The 13,432-nt window shown below is 39.6% G+C and overlaps 1 protein-coding gene across 4 annotated transcripts in view; it reads left to right on the top strand.

The window, feature by feature from the left end:
• Positions 1 to 13,432, top strand: part of PAWR (pro-apoptotic WT1 regulator) — a 120,816-nt gene that overhangs the window by 101,806 nt on the left and 5,578 nt on the right. For all 4 annotated transcript variants that reach the window (XM_063615106.1, XM_055237539.2, XM_063615108.1 and 1 more), the window contains exons 5-6: positions 9,899 to 10,046; positions 12,158 to 12,262. In XM_063615106.1, coding sequence (XP_063471176.1) covers positions 9,899 to 10,046; positions 12,158 to 12,262 — 253 coding nt within the window. The remainder of the gene's footprint in view (positions 1 to 9,898; positions 10,047 to 12,157; positions 12,263 to 13,432) is intronic.

The raw sequence follows: 13,432 nt of genomic DNA, 5'->3' as shown, positions 1-13,432 counted from the left end.
CCACACTGACTTCCACAATGGTTGAACTAGTTTACAGTCCCACCAACAGTGTAAAAGTGTTCCTATTTCTCCACATCCTCTCCAGCACCTGTTGTTTCCTGATTTTTTAATGATGGCCATTCTAACTGGTGTGAGATGGTATCTCACTGTGGTTTTGATTTGCATTTCTCTGATGGCCAGTGATGATGAGCATTTCTTCATGTGTTTTTTGGCTGCATAAATGTCTTCTTTTGAGAAGTGTCTGTTCATGTCCTCTGCCCACTTTTTGATGGGATTGTTTGTTTTTTTCTTGTAAATTTGTTTGAGTTCATTGTAGATTCTGGATATTAGCCCTTTGTCAGATGAGTAGGTTGCAAAAATTTTCTCCCATTGTGTAGGTTGCCTGTTCACTCTGATGATAGTTTCTTTTGCTGTGCAGAAGCTCTTTAGTTTAATGAGATCCCATTTGTCGATTTTGGCTTTTGTTGCCATTGCTTTTGGTGTTTTAGACATGAAGTCCTTGCCCACGCCTATGTCCTGAATGGTATTGCCTAGGTTTTCTTGTAGGATTTTAATGGTTTTAGGTCTAACATATAAGTCTTTAATCCATCTTGAATTAATTTTTGTATAAGGTGTAAGGAAGGGATCCAGTTGCAGCTTTCTACATATGGCTAGCCAGTTTTCCCAGCACCATTTATTAAATAGGGAATCCTTTCCCCATTTCTTGTTTTTGTCAGGTTTGTCAAAGATCAGATAGTTGTAGCTATGCGGCATCATTTCTGAGGGCTCTGTTCTGTTCCATTGATCTATGTCTCTGTTGTGGTACCAGTACCATGCTGTTTTGGTTACTGTAGCCTTGTAGTATAGTTTAAAGTCAGGTAGCGTGATGCCTCCAGCTTTGTTCTTTTGGCTTAGGATTGACTTGGCGATGCGGGCTCTTTTTTGGTTCCATATGAACTTTAAAGTAGTTTTTTCCAATTCTGTGAAGAAAGTCATTGGTAGCTTGATGGGGATGGCATTGAATCTATAAATTACCTTGGGCAGTATGGCCATTTTCACGATATTGATTCTTCCAACCCATGAGCATGGAATGTTCTTCCATTTGTTTGTATCCTCTTTTATTTCATTGAGCAGTGGTTTGTAGTTCTCCTTGAAGAGGTCCTTCACATCCCTTGTAAGTTGGATTCCTAGGTATTTTATTCTCTTTGAAGCAATTGTGAATGGGAGTTCACTCATGATTTGGCTCTCTGTTTGTCTGTTATTGGTGTACAAGAATGCTTGTGATTTTTGTACATTAATTTTGTATCCTGAGACTTTGCTGAAGTTGCTAATCAGCTTAAGGAGATTTTGGGCTGAGACAATGGGGTTTTCTAGATATACAATCATGTCATCTGCAAACAGGGACAATTTGACTTCCTCTTTTCCTAATTGAATAACCTTTATTTCCTTCTCCTGCCTGATTGCTCTGGCCAGAACTTCCAGCACTATGTTGAATAGGAGTGGTGAGAGAGGGCATCCCTGTCTTGTGCCAGTTTTCAGAGGGAATGCTTCCAGTTTTTGCCCATTCAGTATGATATTGGCTGTGGGTTTGTTGTAGATAGCTCTTATTATTTTGAGATACGTCCCATCAATACCTAATTTATTGAGAGTTTTTAGCATGAAGGGTTGTTGAATTTTGTCAAAGGCCTTTTCTGCATCTATTGAGATAATCATGTGGTTTTTGTCTTTGGTTCTGTTTATATGCTGGATTACATTTATTGATTTGCGTATGTTGAACCAGCCTTGCATCCCAGGGATGAAGCCCACTTGATCATGGTGGATAAGCTTTTTGATGTGCTGCTGGATTCGGTTTGCCAGTATTTTATTGAGGATTTTTGCATCAATGTTCATCAAGGATATTGGTCTGAAATTCTCTTTTTTGGTTATGTCTCTGCCAGGTTTTGGTATCAGGACGATGCTGGCTTCGTAAAATGTGTTAGGGAGGATTCCCTCTTTTTCTATCGATTGGAATAGTTTCAGAAGGAATGGTACCAGTTCCTCCTTGATGGATTCAGCTGTGAATCCATCAGGTCCTGGACTCTTTTTGGTTGGTAAGCTATTGATTATTGCCACAATTTCAGAACCTGTTATTGGTCTATTCAGAGATTCAACTTCTTCCTGGTTTAGTCTTGGGAGGGTGTATTTGTCGAGGAATTTATCCATTTCTTCCAGATTTTCTAGTTTATTTGCATAGAGGTGTTTGTAGTATTCTCTGATGGTAGATTGTATTTCTGTGGGATCGGTGGTGATAGCCCCTTTTTCGTTTTTTATTGCATCTATTTGATTCTTCTCTCTTTTCTTCTTTATTAGTCTTGCTAGCGGTCCATCAATTTTGTTGATCTTTTCAAAAAACCAGCTCCTGGATTCATTAATTTTTTGAAGGGTTTTTTGTGTCTCTATTTCCTTCAGTTCTGCTCTGATTTTAGTTATTTCTAGCCTTCTGCTAGCTTTTGAATGTGTTTGCTCTTGCTTTTCTAGTTCTTTTAATTGTGATGTTAGGGTGTCAATTTTGGATCTTTCCTGCTTTCTCTTGTGGGCATTTAGTGCTATAAATTTCCCTCTACACACTGCTTTGAACGTGTCCCAGAGATTCTGGTATGTTGTGTCTTTGTTCTCATTGGTTTCAAAGAACATCTTTATTTCTGCCTTCATTTCATTATGTACCCAATAGTCATTCAGGAGCAGGTTGTTCAGTTTCCATGTAGTTGAGCGGTTTTGACTGAGTTTCTTAATCCTGAGTTCTAGTTTGATTGCACTGTGGTCTGAGAGACAGTTTGTTATAATCTCTGTTCTTTTACATTTGCTGAGAAGAGCTTTACTTCCAACTATGTGGTCAATTTTGGAATAGGTGTGGTGTGGTGCTGAAAAAAATGTATATTCTGTTGATTTGGGGTGCAGAGTTCTGTAGATGTCTATTAGGTCCACTTTATGTAGAGCTGAGTTCAATTCCTGGATATCCTTGTTAACTTTCTGTCTCGTTGATCTGTCTAATGCTGACAGTGGGGTGTTAAAATCTCCCATTATTATTGTGTGGGAGTTTAAGTCCCTTTGTAGGTCACTGAGGACTTGCTTTATGAATCTGGGTGCTCCTGTGTTGGGTGCATATATATTTAGGATAGTTAGCTCTTCTTGTTGAATTGATCCCTTTACCATTATGTAATGGCCTTCTTTGTCTCTTTTGATCTTTGTTGGTTTAAAGTCTATTTTATCAGAGACTAGGATTGCAACCCCTGCCTTTTTTTGTTTTCCAGTTGCTTGATAGATCTTCCTCCATCCCTTTATTTTGAGTCTATGTGTGTCTCTGCACGTGAGATGGGTTTCCTGAATACAGCACACTGATGGGTCCTGACTCCTTATCCAGTTTGCCAGTCTGTGTCTTTTGATTGGAGCATTTAGCCCATTTACATTTAACGTGAATATTGTTATGTGTGAATCTGATCCTGTCATTATGATGTTAGTTGGTTATTTTGCTCGTTAGTTGCTATAGTTTCTTCCTAGCCTCGATGGTCTTTACAATTTGGCATGTTTTTGCAGGGGCTGGTACCGGTTGTTCCTTTCCATGTTTAGTGCTTCCTTCAGGAGCTCTTTTAGGGCAGGCCTGGTGGTGACAAAATCACTCAGCGTTTGCTTGTCTGTAAAGTATTTTATTTCTCCTTCACTTATGAAGCTTAGTTTGGCGGGATAGGAAATTCTGGGTTGAAAATTCTTTTCTTTAAGAATGTTGAATATCGGCCCCCACTCTCTTCTGGCTTGTAGAGTTTCTGCTGAGAGATCAGCTGTTAGTCTGATGGGCTTCCCTTTGTGGGTAACCCGACCTTTCTCTCTGGCTGCCCTTAACATTTTTTCCTTCATTTCCACTTTGGTGAATCTGACAATTATGTGTCTTGCAGTTGCCCTTCTCGAGGAGTATCTTTTTTTTTTTTTTTTTTTTTATTTTTTTTTTTTTAATTTTTTTTTTTTTTATTATACTTTAGGGTTTTAGGGTACATGTGCACAATGTGCAGGTTTGTTACATATGTATCCATGTGCCACGTTGATTTCCTGCACCCATTAACTCGTCATTTAGCATTAGGTGTATCTCCTAATGCCGTCCCTCCCCCCTCCCCCCACCCCACAACAGTCCCCGGAGCGTGATGTTCCCCTTCCTGTGTCCATGAGTTCTCATTGTTCAATTCCCACCTATGAGTGAGAACATGCGGTGTTTGGTTTTTTGTCCTTGCGATAGTTTACTGAGAATGATGGTTTCCAGTTTCATCCATGTCTCTACAAAGGACACGAACTCATCATTTTTTATGGCTGCATAGTATTCCATGGTGTATATGTGCCACATTTTCTTAATCCAGTCTATCGTTGTTGGACATTTGGGTTGGTTCCAACTCTTTGCTATTGTGAATAGTGCCGCAATAAACATACGTGTGCATGTGTCTTTATAGCAGCATGATTTATAGTCCTTTGGGTATATACCCAGTAATGGGATGGCTGGGTCAAATGGTATTTCTAGTTCTATATCCCTGAGGAAGAGGACATGAACAGACACTTCTCAAAAGAAGACATTTATGCAGCCAAAAAACACATGAAGAAATGCTCCTCATCACTGGCCATCAGAGAAATGCAAATCAAAACCACAGTGAGATACCATCTCACACCAGTTAGAATGGCCATCATTAAAAAATCAGGAAACAACAGGTGCTGGAGAGGATGTGGAGAAATAGGAACACTTTTACACTGTTGGTGGGACTGTAAACTAGTTCAACCATTGTGGAAGTCGAGGAGTATCTTTGTGGCGTTCTCTGTATTTCCTGAATCTGAATGCTGGCCTGCCTTGCTAGATTGGGGAAGTTCTCCTGGATAATATCTTGCAGAGTGTTTTCCAACTTGGTTCCATTCTCCCCATCATTTTCAGGTACACCAATCAGACGAAGGTTTGGTCTTTTCACATAGTCCCAAATTTCTTGGAGGCTTTGTTCATTTCTTTTTATTCTTTTTTCTCTAAACTTCCCTTCTCTCTTCATTTCATTCATTTCATCTTCTATCAGCGATACCCTTTCTTCCAGTTGATCGCATCTGCTACTGAGGCTTCTGCATTCTTCGCGTAGTTCTCGAAACTTGGCTTTCAGCTCCATCATCTCCTTTAAGCCCTTCTCTCCATTGGTTATTCTAGTTATCCATTCTTCTAATTTTTTTTCAAAGTTTTTAACTTCTTTGCTATTGTTTTGAATTTCCTCTCGTAGCTCAGAGTAGTTTGATCGTCTGAAGCCTTCTTCTCTCAACTCATCAAAGTCATCCTCCATCCAGCTTTGTTCCGTTGCTGGTGAGGAACTGCGTTCCTTTGGAGGAGGAGAGGTGCTCTGTTTTTTAGAGTTTCCAGTTTTTTTGGTCTGTTTTTTCCCCATCTTTGTGGTTTTGTCTACTTTTTGTCTTCGATGATGGTGATGTACAGATGGGTTTTTGGTGTGGATATCCTTTCTGTTTGTTAATTTTCCTTCTACCAGACAAGACCCTCAGCTGCAGGTCTGTTGGAGTTTACTAGAGGTCCACTCCAGACCCTGTTTGGCTGGGTGTCAGCACCGGTGGCTGCAGAACAGCGGATTTTCGTGAGACCACAAATTCAGCTGTCTGATAGTTCCTCTGAAAGTTTTGTCTCAGAGGAGTACCCGGTTGAATGAGGTGTCAGTCTGTCCCACTGGGGGGGTGCCTCCCAGTTAGGCTGCTCAGGGGTGAGGGACCCACTTTAGGAGGCAGTCTGTCCGTTCTCAGATCTCCAGCTGCGTGCTGGGAGAACCACTACTCTCTTCAAAGCTGTCAGTCAGACAGGGACATTTAAGGCTGTGGAGGTTCTCGCTGAGTTTTTGGTTGTCTGTGCCCTGCCCCCAGAGGTGGAGCCTACAGAGGCAGGCAGGCCTCCTTGAGCTGTGGTGGGCTCCACCCAGTTCGAGCTTCCTGGCTGCTTTGTTTACCTAAGCAAGCCTGGGCAATGGCGGGCGCCCCTCCCCCAGCCTCGTTGCCGCCTTGCAGAGTGATCTCAGACTGCTGTGCTAGCAATCAGCAAGACTCTGTGGGCATAGGACCCTCCGAGCCAGGTGCGGGACACAATCTCCTAGTGAGCCGTTTTCCAGGCCCGTTGGAAAAGCGCAGTATTAGGACGGGACTGACCCGATATTCCAGGTGCCGTCTGTTTTCCCTTTCTTTGACTAGGAAAGGGAACTCCCTGACCCCTTGCGCTTCCCGAGTGAGGCAATGCCTCGCCCTGCTTCGGCTCGCGCACAGTGCGCTTCACCGACTGTCTTGCACCCACTGTTAGGCACTCCCTAGTGAGATGAAACCGGTACCTCAAGTAGAAATGCAGAAATCACCCGTCTTCTGTGTCGCTGGGGCTGGGAGCTGGAGACTGGAGCTGTTCCTATTCGGCCATCTTGGCTCCACCCTCCATGTTTAGTTTTTAGCCATAATTGATGGGTGAAGTGCTAAAACCAAAGTGGGTTGTTTGGAGATACACTGGCTATTTAAACAATATAAAATGATCAAAATTTAATTGGTAGTTGTAGGCATGACATGTTCAAAACAAATTCATCAAATATGTTCAAAACCAAATTCATTATTTGAAAGAATATTACAAAGATGACCGGAGCAGATGTTCAGGATTTCACATGTGATCACTAGTATTTTTGGGGTTTCTGATAGTCTCATTTGAGGTTGCTAACATTAATAAAAACTGCATATAAATGACAAGACAAAACATGTTTGCTTGGAAATGTTGGGTGAATCTGTAGTAAAGAAGATAGTTCACGTACCACTTTCCAACCACACCATAATAGCTTGATGTGTTTAGGGACAGAATAGTGATACCGAAGACTAACTCTCAGACAAATAAGATCCTGCAAAGGAATTTTTGTTACAATTTGATGAACACATTGGTTTTGCTAACATAGGAAGTAACAACTTATTTTTCAGCTTCATTGCTGACAAATACAGCTCGCTCTGAACTACATAACACTTGCAAAGGGTTACAGTATCAACAAATGTGGTTTGGAGTTGTGCTTTACTTTTGTAGGAATATATTCTAATTATGCAGGCACAGTGATAAGAAAAACATACTGAAGCTTGTACCAGAATGTAAATCGGTGTCCTGCTTCTTTCATTGAGAAAGTCTTGCTTTGTCAGCTGAACTAAACAGTGTTCTTGCTATATCAGCTGAATTCACAGTATAGTTTGCTAAAAGTGTGAATTTATTATTAAACACTAATTCATTACATTTGAGGTTTCTAAAAAATTAGATGCTGTGATTTGGGAGTTAGCTGATCAGCTGTTATCAGATCTTAGGGTGTACATTGGTCTTCAAATTGACCTTTTCAGTCAAGAGTATTTGAATTTTGGGATGAACTGTTGGTGTTTTTGCAAGATAAGAAACCAGTTTGGTCCCCAGCTTTTCAAATATGTGAGTTAGCTTATTGTCTGATGGCCTCATTCTTTGTTTACTTTTTAAGTGATCTTAGCTTTCCATGCAAAGAGGGAATGTCAGTCGGCCGGGCACAGTGGCTCATGCCTGTAATCCCTGCACTTTGGGAGGCTGGGGCAGGTGGATCCCAAGGTCAGGAGCTCAAGGCCAGCCTGGCCAACATGGTGAAACCCCGTCTCTACTAAAAATACAAAAATTAGCCGGGCATGGTGGCAGGTACCTGTAATCCCAGCTACTCAGGAGACTGAGGGAGGAGAATCCCTTGAACCCAGGAGGCGGAAGTTGCAGTGAGCCGAGAAGGCTTTTCAATGGCAGATAAGATCAGGTGACAAAAATGAAAGTTGGATTTTTGAGGAGAAAATTACCTTAGCTTGTTATAAAGGGTTCTACGATATAGTAACAACTATCAGTAAAGTAGATGGTGATCTTGGTATTGCACATTTGAAAAGGTTACAATCAAATACCTTACAAATTTGATAGGACACTTTTATTTTCTATCACAAGAAAATTCATAGGTAAGAAATTCATAGATGAGGAATCAATTTTTTAAAACCAGAAGTCACTTTAGATTTAACTGTAAATTTGCTGGATAAATTATTGGAAATAGATACCAGTCAGTGAAGGATTGAAAACAAATTTTGAAAAACAAATTTTCTACATTTTAGACAAAAGTTTTTAAAAATGAATGTCCGAGCTTGTTGAAATTGCATTAAAATCACTCCCATTTCTGTCCTTTGAGACTGTTTTCTCTGAGGGCTATTAAAACACAGAACTAGTTTAGATATACATTATCCCTTGTTGAGTAGCATTGTCCTCAGTCCAACCTAGATTAATTAACAAATGTAGTAACTGGCTTTCAAGATAGCCCCCAGTGAACCCTACCTCCTGATGTTTGCACCGTGTATAATCCTCTCACACAATATACCAGGTTGATATGTGTGAACAATAGAATAAGGTCAGTGTGATAGTATGTCACTTTTGAGGTTGCGTTATGACCGACACTGCAGCTTCTGTCTCGGTTGCTCTGTCAGTTTGTCTCTGGAAGCCAGCTGCCATGTGGTGAACAGGCCAGTGGAGAGGCCAACATAGTGAGGAACTGAGGCCGTTGTCATCAGTCATGTGAGTGAGCTTAGAAGCAGATTCTCCAGCCCAGTTAAGCCTTCAGATGATTGAAGCCCCAACCAACATCTTGATGAAAAGCTCATGAGAAGCCCTGAATCATAATCACCCACCTAAGCTGCTTCTAAATTCCTGACCAATGGAAACTTTGAGATAAGAATTGTGTGTAAGTTTGGGGGTAATTTTTAATAGAGTAATAATACAGCAAACAAGAAGCAAACTCATTTGTTACATTAAAAACTTTAAATACTGACATATGTGCTGTTCAGAGGGTATGAATTGGTGTTTAAGGAATTGCTGTTTTACTTATAACTTTTGATTAAATTAGAATTATGGAGTAACAAAATTATCAATATGGTAGCAATTTTCTGTATTAATTGCCTGTATGCATACTTATAGTGGAGAATTTTCCACTGATGTAACTCTTTTCTTTTTTTCTATTTATAATTTTATGGGTCTGAATCTAATAAAACATTTGGACTTGTATTTTGTATGACCTTTTTAACTTTTATTTTTCCAGCAGTTCATTTTAGTTTTACTTTTTAAAAGTGTTGGTCCATGAAAGATTGTAATTTTGAAGAAGGAAAGTGGTTTTTCAACACAGATAGTCTGGGCAATCTAGGCCAGGCACAATGCTCACCTCTGTAATCCTAGCACTTTGGGAGGCTGAGGTGGGTGGATCGCTGGAGCCCAAGAGTTTGAGACCAGCCTGGGCAACATGGTGAAACCCTGTCTCTGGAAAAAGAAATACAAAATAATTTGCCCGGTGTGGTGGCCACATACCTATAGTCCCAGCTACTCAGGAGGCTGAGGTGGGAGGATCGCTTGAGCCCAGGAAGTCGAAGCTGCAGTGAGCTGTGATTGCACCACTGCACTCCAGTCTGAGTGACAAGAGTGAGACCCCATTTCAAAAAAAAAGATAATCTGGGAGATCTGTCCTATCATAGTTCTCATAGTATCCGTCACTGACCTTATTTTACTGATCATCTTGCTTTATTATTAGTTATATTCCCTTTTAACCAAAAGGGCAGAGTCCATGTTTGTGTTTGTTACGTCTTCAGTATCCAGAACAGTGTTCATTACTTAACACCTACTCAGTAGATATTGGTTGAAAGAATTAACGCTACTTTTACATTTTTTTTCATTGTGTGGGAATAATGATTAACTTCTACAGTTACAAATAAGTTGCTGCTGTAACCATATGTCCTTGGGGAATGTTAATTTTTTTAAGCTGAATAGAAAATGTTCTTGGCATTTTTCTTGCTGAATACTAGGGATTTTAATAAAATGTTTATATTTCCACAGCCCAACCAGTGTTTCTGAAGAAGATGTCTCAAGTAGATATTCTCGAACAGATAGAAGTGGGTTCCCTAGATATAACAGGGATGCAAATGTTTCAGGTACTCTGGTTTCAAGTAGCACACTGGAAAAGAAAATCGAAGATCTTGAAAAGGTATGGATTATAAGTTATTTAAGATTGATGAAATTAATATGCCATTAGAATTCTTTTGTTTCATAGCAACCGAGTGAGAAAGGAAATAGTATTCCTTAATATTTAATATGTGCGCTTCTTTTCTGCCAAGTGTTACCTTTAATATATTAAAAGCCTTTGTTTTCGAAGTGGTTAGAAGTCTGAGCTGGCAAATATATACTACTGTGTATTTATTATATTGTCTGAATAGATTTTCATTTGTAACTTTACAAATTACAGGAGTAAATCTGAGTTAGGTCCGTCTTTGGTGTTTGAAACAATTTTGTGTAAGAATATACCTGTTTAAAAGTGTCTTTCAGTACAAGTCAGATGACTCTTGGCATAAATTTATTAACCATAGGGTCTCAGGTTTGTGCCATAGACATTCAACCCCTAAAATTAGCAGTGGTGTTGAATACTTTTGTAATTGTTGAAAATGTGTTTTGTTTTACTTGAGATTATTCTCTATATTATTAAAGATCTAACTTACATATGTTATGTAAAGAAATTTCATTTTTAAAACTTGTTTCTATTTTATAACATTTATGATTTTTTGAGGTCACATTTCTAAGCTTTAACAGTTTCTTCTTGGAATTATTATTTCATAGTTTTATTTATTTTTATTTATTTATTTAGTTTTGAGACAGAGTTTCGCTCTTGTTGCCTAGACTGGAGTACAATGGCTCAGTATCGGCTCACTGCAACCTCCACTTCCCAGGTTCAAGTGATTCTCCTGCCTCAGCCTTCCAAGTAACTGGGGTTACAGGCATGCACCACCAAGCCCGGCTAATTTTTTTTTGTATTTTTAGTAGAGACGGGGTTTCACCATGTTGGTCAGGCTGGTCTTGAATTCCTAACCTCAGGTGATCCACCCGCCTCGGCTTCCTAAAGTGCTGGAATTACAGGCGTGAACCACTGTGCCCAGCCTATTATTTCATAATTTTAAATTAAAAAGTTTAGACAATATGTAATCTAATAGTTTTGAAGGGAGTTGCCCAGAAAGGCTTCTTGAGTTCCACAAGAGTTTGGATTGAATTGCTAGTAGTTGGCAGCAGCTAAGGGATATGGATGGTTGATTGCTCTGCAGGAGGTTTAGTAGGAAAGAAGCCAAGTTCTGAGCAAGGCCTTTTGAGCTCTGCTTCCCTTTTGCCCCCAAGGTGGCTGACCAAGCCCAATGCCCTGGATTCTAAGTAAGATTTCTTTGAAAAAGGTGTTGCATTGTTTAAAGAAAAAAAAAATTAAAAATCAGTAATCTATTTTAGTTCCTTCTTTTTATCCATTATCAGTTAACTGGCAGAGCCAGAGGTAAAACTGAGGACCATTGTTTTTCTGTTTAGAGTTTCTATTGGGCCATCTCCTTTAAACTTTGTATTTTTAAGAAAAATTAATTTTGAATTATTTCAAACAAGATACCCATTAAAAAATAAGGTACTTCATAACTTATAGTGGTGATAAGCTAAAGAAGTTGAATCACAGGCCAGGCACAGTGGCTCACGCTTGTAATCCCAGCACTTTGGTAGGCCGAGGCAGGCAGATCACTTAAGGTCAGGAGTTTGAGACCAGCCTGGCCAACATGGCAAAGCCCCATCTGTACTAAAAATATGAAAATTACCCAGGCATGGTGGCATGCACCTGTAATTCCAGCTACTCAGGAGGCTGAGGCAGGAGAATCGCTTGAACCCAGGAGGTGGAGGTTGCAGTGAGCCAAGGTGCCATTGCACTCCAGCCTGGGTGACAAGAGTGACACACTGTCACACATACATACATACACACACACACACACACACACACACACACACACACACACACACACACAAAAGAGGTTAAATCATTGAGTCTATTACATTAGTTTTGTTAAAGACTTATATAAACATAGCTTTACTCAGGAGCATCCTAATATCTCCTGTATTCGCCTCATTCTCTGATTCCTTTTGTGGTGGGATCTTTGTTCCTTCACCATATATCTTAAGGAATTCATTGTAAATCTTCATGTATGTAAAATATTTTACCAAATTGGAGAGATATATGCCATTTAGGAAGATTATAAATAACCAATTACTTCGTAATTACTGGTTTTTGATTGTATCTACCAGGAAGTAGTAAGAGAAAGACAAGAAAACCTAAGACTTGTGAGATTGATGCAAGATAAAGAGGAAATGATTGGAAAACTCAAAGAAGAAATTGATTTATTAAATAGAGTAAGTATTTCACCATATTTCAGGTTTGGAGGGGTTTGTTTTGGCAATTGGATGAAAATATATAAAAATGAAGAAATTATTAATTTCATTATTCACTTTGTTCTTTTGTTAGTGAAATAATAATTAGTAAGAAGTATCATTTTCTTCCAAAAACTGATTTCCTTTGGGCAGTTACCATTTTAGCTCACTTAATTTTATTCTTTTGGAGATAGACTGATTTATAGATTTGTTCTGGGTTTTGTTAAAATCTGAGGGTAACAGGCGCTTTTTCACCACCATACGTAAGGGCAATGGCACAGAGTTGCCTCAAGAAATAACTAAAATTGGCCAGGCACGGTGGCTCACACCTGTAATCTCAGCACTTTGGGAGGCCGAGGAGGGCGGATCACCTGAAGTCAGGAGTTCGAGACCAGCCTGGCCAACATGGTAAAACCCCAACTCTACTAAAAATACGAAAAATTAACTGGGCATGGTGGTGGGCACCTGTAATCTCAGCTACTCAGAAGGTTGAGGCAGGAGAATCGCTTGATCCCAGGAGGTGGAGGTTGCAGTGAGCCGAGATTGCGCTGCTGCACTCCAGCCTGGGCAACAAGAGTAACACTCTGTCTCAAAAAAAAAAAACACTAAAATTGGTACTCTCTATTATTATTATTATTATTTTTTGAGATGGAGTCTCTCTCTGTTGCCCAGGCTGGAGTTCAGTGGCATGATCTGAGCTCACTGCAACCTCCACCTCCCGGATTCAAGTGATTCAAATTGATTACATCAAGATTTATTATTTTAAACTGCAAGAATAAATCTATAAATGTCTGCTTTTTTAACAGTAAAGAGTCTGTCTTGAAATAATGTTTCTTGTAAATAAAACTTATGGCAAATTTGTTTTAAGCAGATGGTTGTGTATTTGGGATGAGGATTAATACAGGGAAAAAAGAGCTGGATCATATACTTTGAAAGCTGGAGAGCAAATACTTAATTTAGTGGCTTTGTATTAATTTTAGCTCTAAAGCCTTTCCTTCAAAATGTCGTAGAAAAGTCCAACATATAAATTGATCTGGAGCTGAAAACAAACTTGATCCAGATCAACTCTCTATACTCCAGATCCCCTTTTCTGTAGGCCTCAGTTTTGTCACCTCTCCAGAGTGTTATTCCCATTGTACACCTTTAAAGATC

Source organism: Symphalangus syndactylus, chromosome 13, assembly GCF_028878055.3.
Source record: "Symphalangus syndactylus isolate Jambi chromosome 13, NHGRI_mSymSyn1-v2.1_pri, whole genome shotgun sequence".
Lineage (NCBI taxonomy): Eukaryota > Metazoa > Chordata > Mammalia > Primates > Hylobatidae > Symphalangus > Symphalangus syndactylus.
This window is presented reverse-complemented; position numbering and strand designations above follow the sequence as displayed.